At 47.1% G+C, this 24,146-nt stretch overlaps 1 protein-coding gene across 1 annotated transcript in view; it reads right to left on the reverse strand.

Annotated features, from left to right (window-relative positions):
- The window catches only part of SHB (SH2 domain containing adaptor protein B), a 75,555-nt gene extending 52,947 nt beyond the window's left edge, over positions 1-22,608 (reverse strand). Inside the window, 4 exon segments of the mRNA XM_038170921.2 lie at positions 314-431; positions 21,710-22,052; positions 22,054-22,169; positions 22,172-22,608. Of these exon segments, the coding sequence (XP_038026849.1) occupies positions 314-431; positions 21,710-22,052; positions 22,054-22,169; positions 22,172-22,288 (694 nt within the window). The 5' untranslated portion in view covers positions 22,289-22,608.
- Positions 22,609-24,146: the final 1,538 nt, after the last annotated feature.

Genomic DNA, 24,146 nt, shown 5'->3' on the forward strand with positions numbered 1-24,146 from the left:
AGATTGTTCCTCCACACATTAACTATTCTCTCCTGGAAAAAGGATCTCTGCATACAACAGCCTCATCTCTCCCTACTGATTAATCTTTCATAAGGGCCCAAAGCCAGAGCTGCCAACTGAAAAGGAAAGCACACAATCAGCAAGGCACTAGAGCGATTTTTACCTCATAATGAGGATAAAAGGAACTGCTGAAGAAATCTGATAAATGCAAAACAAATCTGCACAAATATATGTACTATTTCTGTTTCACAGCAGTTAATATCCACGTGAACCGCAATGCAATTAAATATCATGTGTAATTTTATTTTCTTACCAGTCATTATTCTCTGGGCTTCGTATGGTTCCATATAGCCAGTATTCTCCCCTTTTACCATTTTGTTCAGCTCACTTTTGGCATCAAACGGATCTGAGTAGTCGTCTGCTATCAAGACCTGAAAGACAGGAAAATAACTGTTACTAGAATCTCAAGTCAGACATCTAAACCAGAAGACAGGAACACCCTAGCAGCTAAAAAGCATTTCACACAGCTGCACCCTATGTCAACTTTGAAGTACAATCTGAGTTCAGAGTACAAAACTGCTAAAGTTCATTGACTATAGGGTGCTGAAATAGAACCGTGCTTGACCCTGCTCATCTCAAGGATCTCACAAAGGCAGGCGTTATGTCAAATGCTTTACCATTAGCTGAAGACATGGAATAATTGGGAAGGACAAATTAGAAAGGTCTCATCACTTAGCACGTTCAATCCAGTGCAACCCTCATCACGGAAATTTGCTAATGCTTGGCAAAAAAAAAGCACACTTTCACTTGCACAAACTCCATCCCCTGTTTTTAGCTTTATGAGATACAACCTGAAGTATTGCTAACAATTTTACCTGCTGATAGGAATCAACCCTTCCTATTACTGATGGGCAGGAGATAATCCTGGTTTCTAAAAGCTAACAAAGGTGCCAGGGCAAAGAAAAGAATCCTCATGTGAGAGTTACTGGACAGCACTGATGTAAGACAGGACAGGCAAAGGAGTCTGAAACAAAGAGAGCAGAGGCAGGCTTCTGTCCCTCAGTACCAGAACCACCTCAGAACCATAAAACAATTCTGTTGGGATGGACCCTGCCTGGTCCTGCACTCAACACAGGGAAAGCCTGAAGGATCCTGCCCTGAATGTCAGCTCTCCTTCTGAGGGATTTTTAAATCACGTCTCTTTCTGTCCCATCATTCACTTTACGCCTTTAAGACCAGCACCAGTGGGACTGACAGCAGACTGCTATTTCAACAGCTCCAATTTTGTTAACAAAGAAGTAGGAGTACGTTGCCAGCTGTAAGACTGAAGCTGCATCTGCTCTGTCTCCCCCTGCCAGAATAGCCCCACCAGACAGAGACAAAAAACACCACTCTCAAGCACATCCCAAAGGGACATTTTAGAAGACGTATTCGTTATCACTGACCACAAAGGCATAAATATCAGAGCAAGGCTTAGCTATCCTACAATTACAGGTTAACAGCTGGGATACCAAACTGTCTTGGATCGATATTTTAATTAAAAATCAAGGGTGCTTTCCTCCACTCAAAGTTGAAAGCGCTTGGAAATTTCGTTTGACGAAACCACCAGACTGACAAGGATAATAGAGGGAGGAAAAAATAGTTCTTTCTCTCTCACAGGGACCAAAATGCTTGTCTCACTGTTGTGAAAAAGAGCTAACCCAAAAGAGAGAAGCCCCCTCCCCCAGCCCCGGCGACATATGCCCAAGCAGCAAATCAACTGCAATGTCAGAGACGTGTCAGCGGCTGCACACACTTAAGACAAAGACAACAATGTGCATCATGCAGCACTAATTTCTCCTCGTCAAAAGGAGAGGTTTATCTCTAAAAGCCCTGCAGCTGAAATGCCCATCCATTTAGGCTTCTGATGCAATGCTGTCAAGAGCTGACGGATGGTAGCACGGGCTCCCTGCTGCTCTCCTATTACAAATGTCAACATGTAATTCTTGACGGTCCTTAGTATAACTATGCTAAAACATGAAACAAAAAACAGTCTTGCGTAGACAACTATTTGATATTTCTTCTTCCCCGTTTGCCAAAAATCTAATGGGAGGAAAATTACACAGACAAAATGCTGTCAAACAAGATAAAAATCAAGACTGATTTGCTTTAAGCATAATGGCAACGTAGTCAAGAGCTCAGAATATCTAACATGAACACAAAGACTACAGAAACTAACTTGGTATTCAGAAGAGGTTTAACAAAACAAAGCCCGCTTTCTAACAATTCCAAAATTTGTAAGAGGGTTCATATATCCACATTAATTCATTATTATATATATTATTATTAAGTTATCCGTGGATTTGTATCAGATCTGACTGCAGCTGGAAATAAACCCTGCTACCATATCCCCTGGTATGCAAACCTCCCTAGTTTGTGCAGGAGTGCAAGTTCCTCTCATTCTGAGGAATAAGAGCATCAGAAGCACTAAGGAACTGTGGACTGGTCACCATAATTATGTTTTCAATCAGGTCACCTATCAGCTTTGTCAGATTGAGAAAACCTGCTCCCCAATATGGCCCCAAAAAACTCCCCTCAAAACCCACAAATGTATCCCCAACCCACTTTTCAGAAGTAAGGCAGGCAGAAATAGCAGTCTGCTTCTCTCTCCTTGAGTTGTGTATCTGCATGTCCATAGTATAGCTCTACAGCTATCAGCTGTAAGAAAACTTCTCAGGTGACTGTTACAGTTTCCATTTATACTAAAATGTATAAATTCCCAGCCTACCTACAGCAGTCGGCCAATACGAACATTTGATTTCTTCTATACTCGTTGACAGCTACCAATTCTCTACTTCTTTCCAAAAGAAGCCTTCATTCAAAATGCCATGAAAACCTCAAATTAATATGCTTGTCAGTTCTATTATGACACACCCCATGTAAATTTCTAAACTCCTTTCCACAATCCCGTTATGGAATATCACCTCTACTATGCAAGTCTTTGTGCTATCTCTACAGAAATGACTTTTACCTTACTAAGTTCAGATGCCAAGCCACTAAGCATTATGCCTGTGCAAGCCCATGGTTAAGCAGCAGCCTGGTGTGCTGGGCTGACAACAAGACCCAGAAGAGAAAACTTCCACTCTGAAACTCACCGACTGTGAATCTCAATGGCTGAGGTCTGAAGGGACTTCTGGAAGTCACCTCTTCCAACCCCTGCTCTAGCAGGGACACCTAGAGCAGGTTGCTCAGCACCACATCCAGATGGCTTTTAAGTTCTCCAAGTAGAGAACTTGAACCTCTATGCTGCACACAGACCACTGAGACAGTACATATTCAGGCAAGTTTCGCTTCACTATGAGAGACACAGACCAGCTGTCCAAGCAGAGGTCAGGTAACCAGTGTGATCCTCATCAAGGCAATGGACAATACCTTTTGATGAAAGGCAAGGTTCTGACTAGAAGAGTTTTCTATGGTACACAGAGCAAACCAGACATTGCTTCACGCCAGTAAATATAAATAAATACTCCCTCCTTGTGACCATTCCTGCCAATCTTATCAAGCACCTGCTTACCAGTTTTACAAGCAAGTTCTGTTCACTAGATGATATTCACCAAGCATACCCCTTGCTGTTCAGTGGGGCTCTGCAGACTGTGGTCTGAATCACCTCCACGCCGTAAGAAGATCCCAGAGCACCATGCTGTCTGTCACCTCTCCCACCATACACATACAGGAGTAGGCCTTTCCATACGCCAAAGTGCCTCCATATTCACCGGGGTTCATCAGCATTTCAGACAAGGATTATAGTGTCATGAGTTTTTCTGCCAACAACCTTACAGGAGCTCCAACCTGCTGGGCAGCTGAACTCAACCATGTTGCTCTCTTACTCCCCTTCCTCAAAGGAAGAAAGTGAGAATATGTGATGGAAAGAGCTTGAGGGTTGGGATTAGGACAGGGAGATCACTCACCAATTACCATCACAGGCAAAACAGACTCAGCATAGGGAGATTATGCTGTTAGTAATAAGCAATAAATTAGACAAGTGAGAAACTAAAAGCAAACCAAACCAACATTTCCCTGTATTGCTCCAACACGGGTCCCCCACGGGTGGGGGCAGCTCCCCCCAGACCCCCTGCTCCTGCGGGGGCTCCTCTCCACGAGCTGCAGCTCCGGCCCGGGGCCTGCTCCTGCGGGGGCTCTCCATGGGCCGCAGCCTCCTCCAGGCCACATCCACCTGCTCCACCGGGGGCTCCTCCACCCATGGGGGGGCTGCAGCGTGGAGATCTGCTCCATGGGGGACCCATGGGCTGCAGGGGGACAGCCTGCTCCACCAGGGGCCTCTCCCTGCACAGCCCGCAGGGGAACTGCTGCTGCCTGCCTGCAGCACCTCCTGCCCTCCTGCGGCCCTTCTCTTGGGAGCTGCAGGGCTGCTTCTCTCACGCTTTCACAATCCTCTCCCTCCCAGCTGCTGTTGCACAGCAGTTTTTTTCCCTTCCTTCAGTCTGCTGTCCCAGAAGCCCAACCACCGTTTCTCCCTGGCTCAGCTCTGGCCAGCAGCAGGTCCCTTTTGGAGCCCTCTGGAGCTGGCTCTGCTCTGACATGGGGCAGCTGCTGGGCTCTGCTCACAGAGCCCACCCCTGCAGCTCCATGACACCAGAACGCTTAAGCTCAATACAAATCCATCACCCACTGCCCAGCAAACTGGTCAGCCATTTGTTTTCTGTAGTTCAGAAGCCAACGCCAGCACAGGAGACCCTGGCCTGTGACCTGCATGCACACATCCACATCTCGAGCTAAGCACACTTGCAAGGCAAATGGATAAACTTGTTTGACTGGCTTCTAGAATGGTCCTTCATGTTAGCGACTGACAAATGGAGGACAGGAGAGGGAAGAGAATGGAAGGCATCCATCATCCACCAATAATACATCTCAGAAGTCTCAAAGAGCCAGGACACTCAGGAGCTAATGCTGTACCTAGACACAGCAAAGTGGAAACACTGAGGTTCTGAAAGCAGCAGGCTGCACAGCATTCACACACAGTGTCTGACCTGACTGGGACATAGTTAACTTTCCTCTCCCCTTTGCTAAATCCAGACACATTTCACATGGGTCCCAGCTGCCAAAAGGAATCACAGCAATCAGGAAACCCCCAGATGGCTTCAGGCAGCCATTCGGATTACAAATGTCTCAAATTGCTGCATTTGCCATTATTTAAGTTGCATGCTGTTCAGTGGCGAAACTATGAACTCTCAAAAAGTTTTGATAGTTCTGCTCTAGATACACAATTAAAAAGCAAGAAAAAGATTGGGAAGGGAAAAGCTCTCCTTATTTTGAGTAGCATCTAGTTCACTTCAGTCTCACCATTACAGCTTAGTCTACCACCATGCAACAGAAGATGGACATTCCACCTCCTGAAAGCAAACATGCTATGACGGTCAACAAAAAAATATATGCCAAGCTGCAGCTCCTGTTGTTTGTGTTATCTGCCTCTTTTTGTCAGAAAAGCAGGTGATAAAAGCTTAAAGTGAGTCACCCTACTGGCAATATACAGCCGGCCACATCACTGTCAAATTTCCAGCTTTCCTGAAACACAGCAAGTCTTCAATCCTGTGTAGCTTCTGACATATGGGATACTATTTCCAAGCAAACAAACAAAAAAAAAGAAACAAAAAAACAAAAACAACCAAACCACCACAACTAAACAAGAAAACATCCCACCAAACCAAAAGAACACCTTAAGCACAGGTTTAAATTGTTTTCAAAAGTGGTTCTGTGCTGCTTAATGTCAAATGGTATTTTATTAAAAATAATTTTGATACAGCAAATATCATGCAAATTAGTTACCCATATTTACAAATAGCTTTTTTTTTTTTTACAAATAGCTTTAGAGGATTCAGTGGCATTACCATTCCTACCATACAGCAGGCCATCACAAAAACATGTAGAAGTAATCTTTCCAGACTTCACCTGCGAGATCTGCAAGTACAAGAACCACCTGCAGCCAAGGACAGGGCCTAAGACAGAGCTATGATTCAGGTTATTCTAACTTCTCTTTAGAGTCTGTGTTTCCTAACACAATAAGATCTACTGTGGAGATCAAAGCACACCTGTTGCGCTGTGCCACACAACGCTGCTGCTAACATCCGTTACACTTCACCTCAAGTGCCCAAGCCATTCTGCCATTAGTCACTACTTCCCATCAGTAAAGATAAGACACTTTAAGCCAGAGTTGTAAAAACTTGGTTTCGGTCATGAACATGATGAGACTCTTCTGAGCAATGTCTGGTGGTCGTGGTTTCACACTGATGGCCAAATAAACCACCACACTGCTCTCACACAATGCTCTCCTCAAAGTAAGGCAGGGGGGAGAGCGGAGAAAACATGCTGGGGTTAAAAAAAAAAAAAAAAAAAAAAAAAAAAAGCTTATGGGTTGAGATAAGGATAATTTAGTTAAAGGAAAAGAAAGAAAAAACGAGCAACGCCATGACAAAGCAAAGTGAGAAAGAAAGAAAGAACAATTATTGTCTATTCCCCATCAGCAAGTGATACTCGACCACATGCCAGGAAGCAATATGCATCAGTGGTTGTTCAGGGGGACAGATGTTCACAATGAGAGCCCTCCCTCTCTATCCCCTTCCCCACCTCTTATTGCTGAGTGTGACACCACACGGTACGTAATATCTCCTTGGTTGGTTTAGGTCAGCTGCCCTGGTGATGTCCCCTCCCGGCTTCTTGCCCACCCCCAGCCTGTTGGCTCTGGGTGGCTGGGGGGAGTCCTGGTGCTGTGCCAGCACTGCTCAGTGATAGACACAGCGCTGGTGTGATATCACTGCTGTTCTAGCTACAGGTGCAGAGCACAGCTCTGTACGGGCTGCTGCAAGGTAAGTTAACTCCATCCCAGCCAGACCCAGTACACATCTGTTTTGCTACTCCACACCATCCTCCCCTGCAACACGCTCACACTGACCCTACTTCAGTGGGGCACCATTTGTCCCAAGGGTTTTAGCTGTGGAAACAAGACACAGGATGATCAAACAGAGGGGTTATGAAGTGCTACTGGAGAGGTGAGCAAAATCCTAACTATTGGGGCTTTGAGCCCACCAGTTTGGGCACCCAGCCTTCATACCCATACCCTCCATATCTGACCAGCCTCAGCTGGGTCCTCCATCCACACACTGTGCTCACAGCTCCATTTCAGCTCAGGCCGAGGTCTCGGTCTCATCCTGAGTGGTGTTACAGGTACTGCTACCTCCAGCTCTTCCCAACTGGACATCCTGGACATACCCCGGGCCTGATACAACCCTTCCCTGAGTCTGCTGGTCAGCAGACGGTGGAAATCTGTTTCTGTCACCAGCCTGGCCCTGCATGAGAGGCTACCGCCTGGCCTGTGCCAGGGTTGCTAGAGCAAGAACTTTCTGCTCCACCTTTAAACCAGAGCACACAGCAAAAAACCTTTATAAACCTAAAACCCTCAATAAAAACAACCCCCCTCCACCCTGCAGAACAGCATTTCTGTGCACATCTCACAGCAACTGATCCTGAAGCATGTGACTTATTCTGCAGGCATTCCTCTATTTCAACAGTTGCTTATTTTCCAGAAACACCAATTTGAGCAGAACAGTTACTATCTCAGTGATTGGGAAGTCTAACCGAGTTTTTCTGGTGCAAAAATGCTGCACTTTTGGTCTGAGCACTCGTATGTCCTCACCTTTCTGGAGACAGAAGCGGCTCCTTGTATCAGGAGGCACACTTTACTACTACACATTTTCTGCTGAAATTCAGATTTAATCTAGTAAAGCCATCTTTGCTTTTAAAATGGAAATACTGTTTGGAGCATAACAGCTTGGACTCAGAGACACTGGGGACTGGCCCCTCTGTCACTGAAAAGAAAGACCATGCATCTTAACAGTGCAAGCACAATGGAGGAAAATTGGGCTGAGTCACATGAACACACGAACCCTGTCATTACAAGGTCTGTGAAGTCTGTGTTCCAGATAGCAAGCAGAAGACAGGCTTCAACATTAAAGCCACCTGGACTGCTGTTTCAGAAACCGCACCAGGATTTGGCTTGGCACAACCCTATCACTTACTGAGCAATGGGCAGATTGCGAGGTATGTAACTGACACATACTTCACTCTCCTATGGGCTTTTTCCAAACTTATGTACACAAACAACAACAACATACAAAAAAAAAAAAAAGTTTTGCTTTCTATCATTCAAATGGAGCAAGCTACTTTTCCACTATTCCACAAAACGCTCTTGCATAGTAATCCATCTACTTGCAGTTAATCTGATGTCATTCAGCTTTCTTTCCAAGGAAAATGAATCAGTCTTGCCTTTGGAAGAATGGCATATAGGGAAAGAAAACCACAGACAATTTAAAGACAAAATGCAGAAACATAGCCAATAACATCTTAGAAAGAAATTATAAATTTGAATAGGCAAATATCAATCATATGAATCACCTTCCAGAGCCATTTAAGAGGTCCCTAACAGAAAGAGATGAAAAACATAAACATGTTTTCAATCATGTAGACCTAGTAATACCTATTGTATGATTAATTTCAAGCAAAAGAAACTCTAAAACATGAATAGAAGTGCACTCATATAAAATTAAATGAAACTTGTATTTGGCCTTCCTAGATCAGAGACATCAACAGGGAGCACTCTGAGGAGTTCTCCCACACAGGCACTCTGGTAAAACTCAAAAGCGAAAGAAAATGAGCATGGCTCACTTACCAGGAAAGCTGACAAATTTGTAACAATAGCACCAGCTAAGATGCCAATTAGCAAATACAGAATTGTTTAAGAGGAAAAACTCAAAAGTTAAATACAAGATGAAATCCAGTTTTATCCCTCTAGTAGGGTATTAACTAAGATGCAAGCATTGCTATCTTTGTTCCTCTAGAGTCTTAAAACACCATGTAAGACCTACTTACATGTATATTGTTATGCTACACACAAAGGAGTTTTTGCATATGCAAAAACATGAATTGCATATAAAGCCACAGGAAGAAAACAAAGAACAAACACAAATGCATAATTTTACAAGTATCTATCTCACTAAAATCACATTTCTAAAAGGAACAAGAAAAAACAACAACAAAAACGAGAACTCGGCATACTGAAGCACAACCCTTCTTTGAACTGAAAGAAGATACAAAAAGCTACCCTGGAAATGGCAAACGTCAGCACAGAGCTGTCTGTTAACTGACTTGCCACTAATAGTGGCTATCCCAGCTATGCACACAGTATTCCGGACAAATCCAAAAGGAACTATGACAAATAGCAATACTCAGAAAACAAAAGACCTCTCCTACTAGCTGAACCTTTGGGAGAATTATTATGAAAGACCCCTTTGGGTAGAGATTCATTATTACTTTGTAATTAAATCTCCCCACAGAAAAAAGACAGGTTGCGTAGCCTTCCTTTCCCAGCTTTTGTGAGTGGCAATTAAATCCACCAATATCACAGACAAGAACGTGCAGCTGCCAGCAAAGATAGGGCAGGAGCTCTCACTTCAAGACGAGCCCTCTGAAGTTGTGTCAGGGAAGACCACGGTTTAACACAACTTAACACAGCGCAATGAAAATTCGTCATCCTCTCTGGAAACCTGGTCACAAAAGGCCAGTCACTTTGTATTACATGCTGTTTTGTTTTTTGTTTGTTTCTTCTTACAACCCTGAGAAATTTCTGACAAAGCCAAATTTCTCTCCCTGTCCCCAAGGGATCTCCAGGTCTCTCACATCACAAACACGCCCGAGGCAGATATTTCTGTAAACATAGTACTTTCATGTAATGCTTAGGCGCTACACATCAGAAAGGTCTCTGATGACGAAACCCAGATGAAGTTCAGCCTGCACACAGAGGAACTGCCAAGTTTCATCCAGATTTGTTTTCCAAACCAATGAAAACTGGCACTCCTGCTTTCTTCCATGAAACCCCAAATTCCCAAACATGTTCAGGTAATTCTCCCTGTAGTTTCAGTACTGCCTTCTTTCAAAATAAAGTTCAATGGATGTGCATGTTTCCCAAGTCTGTGACCTTTGCATGGCTGAATTCCCACAAGAGCCAGCAGAGGGATCTCCACCATCCTGGTGGCATTAGACCAGGAATAGTAAAAACAGGATTTTGCATATCTCACTAAGGAATCAGAAATTTAGGTCATGATACTAGAGGACTGCTCCACAGGTTGTGCTGTGTACAGAGCCTTCCCTTATACTCCTCGACTTGCATGTTGGAAAGATGTCTCAGGTGTCATTCATAGGTTTGATTTCCAGAGGGGAATGTATTCTTCTCTAAAACGTAACTAAAGCTCGAATTTGGAAAAGTGGCTCCGAATTTTCTGAGACAGGGTGGACTGCTGGTGGAAAAAAAAAAGTACAAAAAAAGTACAAAAACCAGCATTTAATAACAACATTTCAATGGCTACTCACTCATGCATAAGGCTTCGTTCTCACGAAAGACTGCTGTTAGCAGTTTACAAAGCTCAGGCAAATGCATTAACCTACACCTCACACTGACAGAACCCAACTGCTGACAACCTGAGACAAACAATTCTTGTCTTTTTGCCTCCCCGTCTCCCTCCCTGTGTGCCCTTGGCTGCCCAGGCAGTGACCGCAGTTCCCTGACACAGAATCAAGGAATGACTTGGGTTGGAAGGGACCTTAGAGATCAGATCACCTTGTTCCAACCCCTCTGCCAAGGGTGTAGATGCCACCCGCTGGATCAGGCTGCCCATACCCCATGTGTGTCTGTAGTTCCTGTGTGTCCCTACATCATACAGGGCAACACAGTCCCAAAAGCTGCTGCTGAAACATTAAAAAGTTATACCTGCTTTCCCTTCAGCAGGGAAAGAGTCCTTCCTTCAGCCATCCACTCAGCTACTTTAGATCTGAAAATGCACCTGCCAGCACCTGCCAACAGATCCAAAAGTTACAGAAGGATGGATAGATACAGTAGTTAATCAGTATTGTTCCTTCTGCAATATCAGGTTAAAAAAAGATTGTAGGATTTACCTTCTGCGCTGCTGTTAGCAGAAAGCTTTGTCCCAAAGTTTTCTACACTTCCTGCATGATGCACAACTGCTCCAAAAATCACATCTTGTATCTGTTTCCATAAGCGTTACAGTAAAGCAATCCATTAACATGGAAACAGTGACACAGCCAGGAAGGCCTGGATGGCAGCCCCTTTGCTGTCTATCACCAAAATCCATCATACACTGTTTCAGTTGCCAGGTTTCCTATTACTTACACTACTTGGACAGCAATGACTGGCATATGCTCAGTGATGGGATACAGTCACAGTGACACAGGGAAGCAAAGAGAAGAAAAGAAACCATATTCCTTGTATTCCTTGTATTCAGTGCTGACCACAGCTCTGCCTGAATGTCTGGGAACCAGGCACCAAGACCCTGCTAGGTAAGGGCATGTACAAAGATGTTCAGAGACACAAAGTCTCTCCTCCCAGTACTGATCAGTATCAGGGAACATGGGGGGCAAAGGAGCTTGTAAAGACGTATTTACTTGTACCACTGAAGAAATGCCTATTCTACAACAGCAAGCTGGCTGCCACAAGAAGATCAGATTGTAAAGCAGAAGTTTGCTAGAGAACTCAACAATTAAAAATAAACAGATTCTCCTTTCTCCTTTCTAGACCTTCCTTCTCATTAATCAGGCTAAAAGACATTTACCTAAGTTCCCACACATGTTCTTGCTGTGTCTGCCTTCTCATTCAAAGGTCCCTTAAATCACAAGAAATTGCCTAACCTTATTTTGCCTATAGGTTTCTCCTTCCACATATGCATGACATTAGAGCAGTCCCAATGCTGACACTGCTCACAACTCTGCCTTAAGCTGGATGCGTAAGTAACTGTAATGCAGACCTCTTTCCTTATCTGAGCAGTTTAAGGGAAGAATGCAGATGATATCTGCGCTGTCACACAACAGTAAGGAAGCTGCATTTATGGCGGCCCAAATGTAGAAACAGTTGTGCAATGCTGCTGTCTCAGTACTTTGGTGTTAACAGGCAGACTTACCCAGCTCAGCTCCCGCACACACCCACGTGAAAACTCAGGGGGCAATCTACAGAAGAAAGCGCAATTTTTTCCTTCTTGCTGATCAGCAAGTGTTCAACCCTGCTTTAGTGTCCTCACAAAATCATTCTCTCCCACTGACTCACCCAGCCATGCCCAACTGTATACACATGCACTTGATCTGAACAAAGCCCTATTCACTCCTTCGTGCTTTTGCAGAAGAAGGTATGCTTGTACACTTCAGAGACCACGTCAGACTAACTCCACAATCACCTACCGCAAAGATTCAGCTGCGGAGTGGGAAAGACACTCCAGCTTGACAGAGCTGCACCTTAGATCCTGCACTGCTGTCCTTACAGGAATGCACTGTATTAACATTACAAAAGTCTGTTGGCAGCGCTCAGGCTCCAGGGCAGTTTTTGAACACCAGACTTAAAACAAAAACAAAGGCTTAGGTTCTGTGAGATCTCTGAAGACAATTAAAATCAGAGTCAAAGCTCACTGTCCTGCTCTGCTCAAAGCAGGGGTCATGTGAAAGCCAGACCACGCTGTTCGTGGTCTTGCCCACACAGGTTCTGAAGTGCTCCAGAGCTGGAAGTCCTGCAGCCTCCTCCAGCAATACGTATGCATATAAAACATCAAGCAATAATTATGGCTATATAATACACACACCATATATTTATGTACACCTATGTACATACATATTATGCAAATATCATAACATTGCGTTCAATATATGTAGCAGGAAAACCTACATTTGAGGCAAAACAAAGGAAGAAGATGAGTGTAATTGGTAGACTGCAGCAGCAGCCTGAGATCAGACAGGAGCTGTGTACACCAGAGGATGTCACTGAGCACGCATTTGGGTTCCACTCAGTTATTACAGTCCCCATTAAGACGGAAGACATAAAAGTGCTATATTGATGGACTGCTCTGGACATTTGCCCCAATCCCCGCTTTGCACTCATTCAATTTAGAAGAAAGCCTCACTAAGCAATACGTAGTATCCACCACGTATCTTTTGGTTATGTGTGAAGCTGGAACTTGTAAGGCAATGAACCCACTGCTGGCACTCTGACTGCTCACCTGCCGCCTTTTGTTCTCCATGCAAACTCCAATACTGCACTATTTTTAGGCAAATTTTTTTTCCTTTCACCATCTGATAGCTAAATTTAGCCTTATGCAGACTGTGTTACTACCGTTTGAGGTTAAACTGCTTACCTCTTCTTTGTCTCCCACATTTATTAGCTTTATCAGTCTGAAGACTAATTAGAGTTGCTGGCTCGACATAAAAACGCAATGTCAAAAGTGTAACCACAGGGACAGGCCTCACAACTACTGTTAATATTATCCATCCCTCCAATACACATGGTAAGCTAGTGCTTGGTCACAGAGGCAAGCTGAACTTTTGCAGGGAGTGCTTCAGGGCCTCCCCTGTCTGACACAAAGACGTACAGAGGCTGGGAGAGCACCAACTGCATCTGCAGCACGCAGCTTTTTCCTTCTGTCCCCATGCTCTGTCAGCTGCTGGAAACAGGTCAAAATCATCACACCAGCAGAGCCATATAAAAGCAATGAGTTTCTTCCCTCTCTCCCCCAGCTGGCTTTCCAGCGTACGTCCTCACAGCAATCCCCAGATAGGAAGATTAAGTGGTGAATTTACACAGAATCAGTAAGAGGCAAACCAGCTGTGAAACACATAAAGGCAAGCTGGTAAAGGGCAGGCATGTGCTAGGACCTGGAAGGCTGCTGCAAGGTGATACCCTTCCAGGGACAGCCCTGCAGCCCACCTCATCTCTAAGGGACAGGGCTCCGACCTGCTGAGTCACAGCAGCACCATCCAGCTCCTTTCTGCACCAGGGAGGAAGAGGTGTGCCCTCCTGCTTGCTCACAGAAGCCCAGGTGCGTAGCTCCAGGCTATCACCCTGCCAAGAGCATCACAGCCAGCATCCGGCTGCCTGCTGGTCTGCGCTCAGCTAGCCCCTTCTGAACACAGCCTTGTTCCAGCCTTGCCTCCAGCAGCCATCACAAACAGCTCTTGTCCCTTTCTACCCTGCCTCCAGCATCAGGAGCACGTGGACTCCTCCAACACAGTAGGTGCTCTAGCTTCAGAGTGGCAGGAGACCCTGAACAGGATTTCCAGCTGCAAAAGAGCCACCCTACAGTGCTGTTCCACATCTAGATGATCATACATCTAGATGATCAGCACAGCCTGGGTACATCAAGCCAGCTGCAGCTGCCTTTTACCACAAAGCTTCTCCATGCTTTGTGCCAAAGAGCGAACAATCATTCTGTCCACAATTTTTCCAATATTGCAATGATAGTGGCAAACTCTGTATCATCACCTTGCTCCTGCACAGCTCAGGGCTCAATGAGTCGCATTACACTGGGTGGAAAATCACTGTCTACTCTCCATTCTGTTTGGCTTTACTCAAGCCTGTTTCATGAAGCAGACATACCTCAGAGCTCAGTCCACAGAAAACCAGGGAAAAATAACCTTAACACGAACCTCACGCCCTGCTGAGCCAGGGTCCATACATGACAGCTGAAGGACTCTAAATCAAATCCCACCTGGATTTGATGTCTCCCTCCTCTATGCTGCAGATCACGGTCTTGTTCCCCACACCTTAGCAGCAGTTACAGCACTTGGGTACACCACCAAGCATGCTCAGAGGTACATGCGGTGAGACTCTCTGCTGACCTACCCTGGTAAGGGTAAGTGACTTACCCAACTCCAGACAGAAGCAGTAAGTTCAAGTTTCCAGCTGTGCCCACTCACAGCGTAACGTGTGCCATCCAGATGCTCTTTATGGAACGGGATCACCCTTGTGCCATTCAAACGGGGTGCATTGACCCGAAACAAGAACTACTCCAAAAGGCAACGTGGTGAGTTCTCTGGGTCAGAATAATTAGGTAGCAGAATTTACTCGTGAGCAAAGACGTCTCACAGCCTCACTATGTGATAAATATTTGGGTTGAGAAACCACTAACCGTAGCTCTTTGGGAGCTGGACCAGAGGGGCTGCCCAGTGCGAGAGAAGTCCTGATGTCGTGACACAGAAATGTGAGAACAAATCCAACTCAGCAGCACCCATGTACACTCCAATACTCTCCATCACCCTTAAAGGCCAGTCAGAAACCTTTCAGCTACACCCATGCACTTCAGTGAACCCAAAATATAAGACTTATCTGTCCATCTTTCAGTACATCAGCACCATGGTCACAAAGAGGCCAATTCAGTCACCCTCGGGTCTGCAGAGCACGGTGTTACACACAGCACCTGGGAGCTGCAGCACACAGCCAGAGAGCTCTCCCTAGCCTCCCCTGTCTGAGCTTCATGACAAGAGTGTGGGAGGGAAAAATGGAAAGCGTTTGTCTAATGCCTCGGGGACAACTCGTTCATCCCAGCACCAAATGCAATGAGCACCTTGGGTCACTTTCCACCTTTCTACCACAACCTAGGAGCATCTGACAGTTCACAGTTGCTCTTACATTGTAGCTTCTGATTCTCAACCATCTTGAAGTCATTTATCTCTTCCTCCCACTAGGAAAATTTCTTCCAGGATTTAGTGAATCACTCAGCTCACCTTCTTCACTGCTGCTGCGGTCTCAGTAACCTTGCGTTGCTTTTGCCAGAGATGCATGTCTGTCAGAGCTCTCTAATAAATTTCAAGCTTTATATCAGCTGCAGAGGGTCTTCAATCTTCAGGATGTCCTACAGATCTCTGGCTAGGCGATCATGCCAAGCACTGTGGCTGACCAGCTTATTCCTTTAATGCAGACATGTCAGGGGATGGGAGACAAGAGAGGAACTCTGGAGACTGAGGCAGAGGAATGTCTCTCTAACCTGAAATAGTGATCAGTTAGCCACAGATCACACTGGCCACAGCCAGTTGGAGCAGTGCTTGCTCCTTGAATGGCAGGACATCATCCCAGTCAGCTGAACACTAATCAAGCATTTACTCCTTTCTACACTGTCCTCGTTTCAGCTAGGATAGAGATAACTTTCCTCCTAGTAGCTGGTATGGTGCTTGGGATTTAGGAGGAGAATAATGCTGACGACATGCTGATGCTTTAATTGTTGCCGAGCAGTGCTTACACTAACCTGAGGACCTGTCAGCTCCTGGTGCTGCCCTGCCAGGAGGAGGCTGGGGTTGCAGCAGGAGCTGGGAGGGGACACGGCTGGGACAGCTGGCCCTGGCTGGCCAGAGGGATGTCCCATGCCATGGGGTGTCATGCTGAACAATTAATATGGGGGGTTACACAGAAGAATGGACAAAAATCTGTTTGCTGGAACAATACTGGTTGAAACTAAAGAAGAAATGTTGTATCTGAGAGGATAAAACTTTATTTAAAGACAGACAAAGATCCCTCAAAAAGAAAAAAGAGAGACACCACTCTCAGACCACCTGAAGAGAACCCATTGCAATGCAACCTCTCCCTGACAAAGTTCCCCCGAGTCCCAGTTACTGAGCTACAACCTCACTATCTCTGCAAGGTTCAGATAGGGAACTACCCACACGGTGTGCAGCACAGCTCCGGGCCGTTCCTATTGCACTCGGTGCATGCCGATCTTTGAAACTACATTTGGCACACTGCTGTGACTCTTCTCTGAAGATTAGACTACGCTGTTGTTTAAAACATGCAAGATTAAAATAGATCTTGAAACGCTTCAGAAGAGCAGAGATCTGCATTCCAGGGGGGCAGTGATCTTTCACATGCGCTCCTCCTGCTGCTCCTCAGCAGCCTTTGGTCCGCAGTCCTACACAACTGCTGTAGGTGGCTGAAGTCCATCAGCGGTCACTATCACTCCCACATGTGAAGCCTACGAAACACTTTGGTACTTTGGGGATTGCAGTCACTGGTAATCCGATGTCTAGTATTTTTGCACAGTCACATGGAGAAAATATGAGAACGCAAGCATTACCATTTGACATCAAAGCACAGAATTCAGCTACAGAGAACAAAGCAGTTCTGCAGGTATTTTTCATCCATGCCAAACAGACCACAGCTATTTTTTAAAGAGTTAAAGATTAACAAGCTACTTGCTTTAAGCTGACCTCCATCCCTCCAATGGAAAACATCCCAACTACTTGCAGGCCACAACAGCTATGAATAGTGAGGTTTTTTTGTTTGTCTGTTGTTTGTGGTTTTTTTCTTTCTTTCTTTTCCCCCCCTCTCTCCAGCTAGAACTGAAAACTGTGGTTAAGAAGTCAAAATGACTGGCCTGGTAGGTAAGGAAAGAGCAGTGGATGTTGCCTGCCTGGACTTCAGTAAGGCCTTTGGCACTGTCTCCCATAAGATTCTCCAGAAGAAGCTGATGAAATATGGACTTGATGGGCAGTGAGGTGGACTGAAAATGGGATAAATGTCAGGCCCAGAGGATGGTGATCAGCAGCACAACGGCTGGTTGGAGTTCACTAACTAGCGGAGTACCTCAGGAGTCAGTCCTGGGTCCAGTCCTGCTTCATGCCTTCATTAATGATGTGGATGATGGGGCAGAGTACCCTCTGCAAGTCTGCAGACAGAACAAAACTGGGAGAAGCAGCTGGCTGAACACCAACCAGCAAGGTGCCCTTGCCACAAAGAAAGCTGATGGTACCCTGGGGTGCAGGAGGCGAAGTGCTGCCAGCAGGTCGAGGGATGTGGTCCTTGCCCTCCACTCAGCACTGGTGAGGCCACACCTGGAGCTCTGTGTCCATCTGGGCTCCCCAGTACAAGAGGGACATGGGCACACTGGAGAGAGTGCACTGAAGAGCCACCAAGCTGATGGGCACACATGCTAATTCCTGATGTCCAGGAGTAGGAAAGGGACACAACATCAAGATTAAAGTGCCAGGGATGTAGTTAGAGAGCTCACAGCTGGACAATGCAAGGGAAGACAAACACAAGCATTTTTAGAAAACAACTGTGTCTGTTCTGAGCTTTTTCCTAGAACTTTCAACCTCACACTTAATATTCAGCATCCCACTCTCTCAGTCCAAAGTGAATGATAACTTTGAACCACACAATGAGCACAGAAACTGAGCACAGGACAGCTCAGAGTCTCTGTCACTAGCAGCAGTGCCGATGTGTTGGATGGGGGGTGACATCCCAGCACAGACAGATACCAGTCTTCCATGCTCTCCTGTGGAAGGAAGACAGGGCACGCACAAAAGATTGCTGCGGGCACGTATTCCTGCTTGCTGGGGGTCAGGAGGGGCCATGGTTTGTACACATTACACAGAGGTTGTAGAGAAGGGGATGGAAGCTGAACAAAAGTCCACGCTCCTGCCCAGCTCCCTTACAGGCATTCGTACCACAGCAACAGCCTTTTCCAGCACGAGGCCATGTGGAACGTGTTCGGCTGCAGTCTCCCAGTAAATGATTCAATACCTACATCTGCGTTCAGAAGGGGCAAGCCAGTCTTTTACTTGAAGCCAGTAACTGAGGCACTGTGCGTGTTCTGGACCCATTTACTGCAAAGGTATACACAACACGCTCTCTCAGAAGACAACCACTCACTCCTTCCATCTGCATGTGTCCAACTGCTTCGAAATCCCTTCTGGTAGCCTTTTTCTGCTCCAATTTTCTTTGTCCAAAAGTCTGAAAGTCTGGATGGTTTCCAGGGCTGAGATGGTTTGCAGCTGTTGCAGCACGCTGCAGAAGCCAGGCATGCTTGTAACCAAACAACCCACCACATCACTTGGAACAGCCCTAAAATCCCAAGGACTCCACAGGTTTGGGTAACAACTGAGTACCTTACCTTTCTTAAGGCAGATAGTCCCTGGATCGTCAGACTGATGTATGTGGAAGAATACATTTCTATCTGTCCGAGATGCATGGAAAAAAAATACAGCTTGCTGCCTTTATGCATGGTCATATCCACACCTTTCACACAGGACCACAGGGCCAGAGGCCACCAGTATTATTTTCCAGACCTCTGGCTCAAAGACAGAACCATATGTCAATAGGAGCCACATGCAGAAAGAAAGATGGTTTCAGAGTGCAGCCTGTTGTAAAGAGCGGCAGCCTGACACCCTGCTGCAAGGGATTATACGTGGGAATATGACACAGATGTCCATCTGTAATTTAGGATCTCTACAAAATATACACTTGGGCATAGATAATTCTAACAGTGCTAAGATACCTTGCAAGTGTTTCTCAGTGCATCTCAAAATACCAGCTACAAGACTCTGCTAAATACATGTGACTTGTTCCCACCTGCAAGATCAAATGCAGACCTTCCTGATAAGAAAGTAAGATAAACATCTTCTCAATGCTTACTAAAATGTTTTAATAACATACAGATATTAATATTGCTCTATGGAGCACAAGCACTTTTGTGCTGGAGCTGAAAGGCTCAAACTGCATGTTCACAGCCAAGTGCAACACAACAAAGGCCGTTGTTTCATGCATAATAGAGGGACAGCTTCCAAGGCAAATGGCCTTAGCCCTCACACTTAGCTAGCATCCAGATCTCAGTACCACAAACTTTGGAGGTAGATCCCATGGAAACTAAGTTTTTCCTTCCTATGCAAGTACAGAACTCACATAAAGCCCTTGCTTTCAGACTTTTGGAAATTAAGCTGCCTTAAAGTTTCCTGCCTGCCTGCTACTGACACACTGGGACACTCTAAATTCTCCCTGGGAATTTAGACTAACCAGTCTGCAGTTATTTATACTTTGCCATTTGTCCTTTATGCATAACCACACCAAACAAGCACCTTAAAAAGTCTCCTATCCATCCCAGTACCTCTTGCAAGTTTAACACACAATGACCAGGCACAAAGCTTAAAAAGAAAATCTCACTGAATTTGTTGAAAAACATACTTCCCTGTAAAGGAAAACAGCACTTTATCCTTGCATGTTCAAAAAAGAAAAAAAGACCAGAGAAGTTGGAACAGACCGCAAGACTTTACCAAACACTCCTGGATTGTTAAACATTAACACTTTTCTGAGATGACAGACCTATTCTGCAACTATACTTTTCTTTCACTTGTAATATACTTTCCAGCTTAAGCTATGCTAGTCATGGACTTTTTCCCTCTCAATGCTTTCAACATTTCTATCAAGTTGTCTGAATGTCTGACCTCTAAATGTTTTTTGTCTTTTTTTCCCCCTCATTTGTCACCTCCTTTACTGTCCCCCTTCTGTAGGAAGGCTATTTCCACCTGCTTTATTTGCCATTGAACGCGCCACTCTCTTCACTGAATTCCTCATTTTTCCTCCCCTCTGCAAGTGACAGAGTTGTTCTGTCAGGGTTCGCTTTGCCGAAATGAAAGCATTTGTCTGCCTGCCCGTCAGGGCACTGCTTTCCAGGTTCACCTGTCAGTCCTTGCATATCAGGGCTGCGAAATGATAGCGATCTCATTTCCATTGCTGGGAGGAAACAAACAGTACAGGAGGCAGGGTGTGCGGCTCCTCGTAACCCGGCTCTGAGGGGGGAGGGCAGGGACAGGCACACCTGCCTTTTTCAGATGAGTAAAAATCTCCTGCACATCTCTCTCTCAAAGCCAGGAAGAACGTGGCTATGGCATGAGCACTCTGTATCTTTTGGAGAATCACCTTGTCTTAAAAAGGTGCGGGCTGCTCGCTCAAAACCAGTTTTAGAACACGCAGAAAGGCTTGGCGCAGCACACGCTCACAGCCACACAAGGTAGCACGTTGGGTGAAGATGTCATTTCTGATTTGAAAATTGCTTCACTAGGTTCTGAAATAGCAAGATAAAAATAACTGCCCTTTTTTACATAAAAAGACCTTTGTATAAAAAGAACAGCAGCTGCACTAGGAAGCATTTTGCCCCAAGCAGTTATTTTCCCTGAAGTATGAAGTTGTTGAAAGTATTTGCCTCAGACTGGATGCGTAGCCCCAGCACAGGTAACTGCGAGAAGACTGAATGTACTGAAACCGTACCCTTAGCGCTGATTCACTTCCCAGAAACAAGTCGCTTCCAGTCAGGAGGTAGGTGTAAAAAGACAGGCTACGTAATAGCAGTTTTAATCTTGTATCACTGCCACGACAAGCTGATTTACTCGGAATTCCACCTGGGCAGGATACGAGTTATCGGGTTGTCATGGGGATGCGCTACCACTCAGCCCAGCCGCCTTCCTTATGAACTCCCAACCAACGTGTACGCGCAGATCGCCCGAACCGATAACATTCAGCACATGCTTGGGATTCCTGTGATGGGGGGGGTTATTACTCTGCAGTTTCACGAGCTAGTTTACACATATACACATGTACATATATACGTATCTATATGTATATATATAGATGTACATGAAATGAAGAATATATGTATGAAATGAAGAATATATAGATGGAATGAAGAATATATAGATGGAATGAAGAATATATAGATGGAATGAAGAATATATATATGAAATGAAGAATATATGTACGAAATGAAGAATATATGTACGAAATGAAGAATATATGTACGAAATGAAGAATATATGTACGAAATGAAGAATATATGTACGAAATGAAGAATATATGTACGAAATGAAGAATATATGTACGAAATGAAGAATATATGTATGAAATGAAGAATATATGTATGAAATGAAGAATATATGTATGAAATGAGGTATCTATGTGTATATATATATATGTATGAAATGAAGTTGTGCTGTGCACAGGTCCCAGCGGCCGTGCAGCTGGCTTGGGGCACCCTCCCGCGGTGCTGCCCACCGCCCAGCACTCAGCACCCACCTTCTCCTTGCCGGCGGGCGGCTCGGGGCCCGTCCTCTTTCCCTCGCCGATGTCCACCCTGATGAGGCGGTGCCGGGGGGAGATGTACCTGCCGTCGGGCGGCGTGCCGGGCCGCCGCTCGCTCTGGCTGCGGAAGAGGTGCGGGGAGCCGGGCGCGGCGGGGCTGGCGGCGCCGCAGGAGGAGGAGGAGAAGAGGCGCGGGGCCTCGCCGGGCTCGTCGGGCCGGCACAGGGCGCGCAGCTTGCGCAGGGACGAGCCGGGCCCGCTGTAGGGGTCCTCGAAGTCGCGCTCCTTCTGCGCGCGGTAGGCGCGGAGCAGGTCGCTGGTGTCGTCGCGCAGGTGGCGCTGCGGGAAGCCGGGCGAGGCGTGCGGGGGGTGCTGCTGCTGCTGCTGCTGCTGCTGCGGGTGGTGCTGGTGCTGGTGGTGCTGGCGGTGGTGGTGGAGGTGCGGAGCCCCGTCGGGGCGGGGCGCGCCGCCCGCCCCGTTGCGCTTGTCCCGGTAGTCGGGCCGCGGGGGCTGCGGGGGGCTCTTGGTCTTGTTGTTGCCCAGGCTGAAGTACTTGTTCAGCCATTTGGCCATCGTCCCCGCCGCGCCACGAGGGCCCTCAGCGCCGGCCGGTGCCGCTGCCGCCCCCGCCGCCCTGCGCGACCGCTCCGCTCGCCGCACGCATGGAGCAGCCGGCTGGCGGGGCGCCGAGGGACCGGCCGCCCCCTGCCCTGCCCTGCCCTGCCCTGCCCTGCCCTGCCCTGAGCCCTGCTCCGCTCCGCCCCGCTCCGCTCCGCGCACACGGGTCCCCCCCCGGCGGGCTGCGGGCCCCCGGCTCCCCCCGGCCGCAGCCCGGCTCTCGCGAGCGCCGCCGCCGCCGCGCCTGCACCGCGGCCCGGGCTGACCTCAGCGCGCCGCCGGGCGGGGACGCGGCTGCGCGGGGCCGCCCACCGGGACGGGGCCGGGCGGGGCGGGGCGGGGCGGGGCGCGGGGCCGCCGGCACCCGGGGGGCGGGGATGGGGACGGGGGCTGGTGGCTCTGCGCGGAAACACCCCAAAATCACCACACGTGTCTGCACAAGCGGTGCTGCAGCTCCCCCAAGTTCACTGCCCTGACCACAGCCCTGGGCAGCCTGTCCCAGTGCCATGACCACCCTCTGTGTGCAGACCCTTTCCCTAACCCCCAGCCTGACCCTCCCCTGTCCCAGCTCCATGCCGTGCCCTCGGGTCCTGTCGCTGTCCCCAGAGAGCAGAGCTCAGCGCCTGCCCCTCCGCTCCCCTCGTGAGGGAGCTGCAGGGCGCCATGAGGCCTCCCCTCAGCCTGCTCTGCCCTGGGCTGAGCACACGCAGTCACCTCAAGCACTCCTCATACATCTTCCCCCTAAACCCTTCACCATCCTTGCAGCCCACCTTTGGACACTCTCTAATGGCTTAACACCCGTCTAATACTGTGGCACCCAAAACCACACACAATACTTATGATGAAGCCACACCAGCACAGGGCAGGGCAGGACAATCCCTCCCCTCAACCAGCCAGCAATGCCATGCCTGATGCGCCTCAAGGTACATTGGGCCCTGGTGGCCTCCTGTCATCTCTGCACCACCTCTGACCTCTCCAGTCCCCCTGCCCGGGTGTGCTCCTTCCCTTCAGCAGGACGGGGTCTTGGGCCGCGCCCCCAGCAAGGGGCACCAAGCCCCGCTGCTGGTGGCCAGGGCAGGTGCTGCTAAGCAAACAGGATGTAGTCTTGTCAGTAGATGCCTTTCCCAAGTGTGCTGCTAGATAAGGGCCACAGTAAGTCGGAGATGATACCTGTGTGAATCACCCTGCTGAGCAGGTTTATTGCTGGGAGGGCTTGTCACCTTCTGGGCCACCATGGTTCTGACCAGTTAATATTGCTGTTACTAACTTGCTGCGTTTGCCCAAACTGTAGCAGCTTCTCCCAAGGTTTTTTTTCTGCCTAGCTGTGTTGCTATTACCTTCATCTTTAGTACTCATCTCTGTAATGATTTGGTCTGTCCCTGGAGAAAGCTACAAGCACTGAATGGATATGCAAATGGAGATAGGAATATCCTTAGGCTGATCTCTCTAAGCTCATCTATGGCTTCTGCAACAAGAAAGAAATAAATCAGACCAAAGAACTACCGAGGTGAGAACTTGGCTGGTGGTTCTTCAGTTGTGGGTACTAATCCGGGACAGGAGGTTCTTGTTGTTCTTCTGTTCTGTCCGCACTGCATGAGTGGGATTCAGCTTCAAAAAGAGTAAAGTCCTCACCAATTACATGTCTGGGAGGCTTCCATCAGCCAGAATTGAGACCCATCGACACAAGCACTAAGAAGCTGGTTAATCCTTTCCTCCCTTTGGGATCACCCTTTTCATCCCTATAGTTCATACTATTCAAAATGATGACAGGGTTTTTCAGACCCATACTTTCACATAAAGGAGTGCCTCCCTG

The sequence above is a fragment of the Anas platyrhynchos genome, chromosome Z (genome assembly GCF_047663525.1).
Source record: "Anas platyrhynchos isolate ZD024472 breed Pekin duck chromosome Z, IASCAAS_PekinDuck_T2T, whole genome shotgun sequence".
In the NCBI taxonomy this organism is placed as follows: domain Eukaryota; kingdom Metazoa; phylum Chordata; class Aves; order Anseriformes; family Anatidae; genus Anas; species Anas platyrhynchos.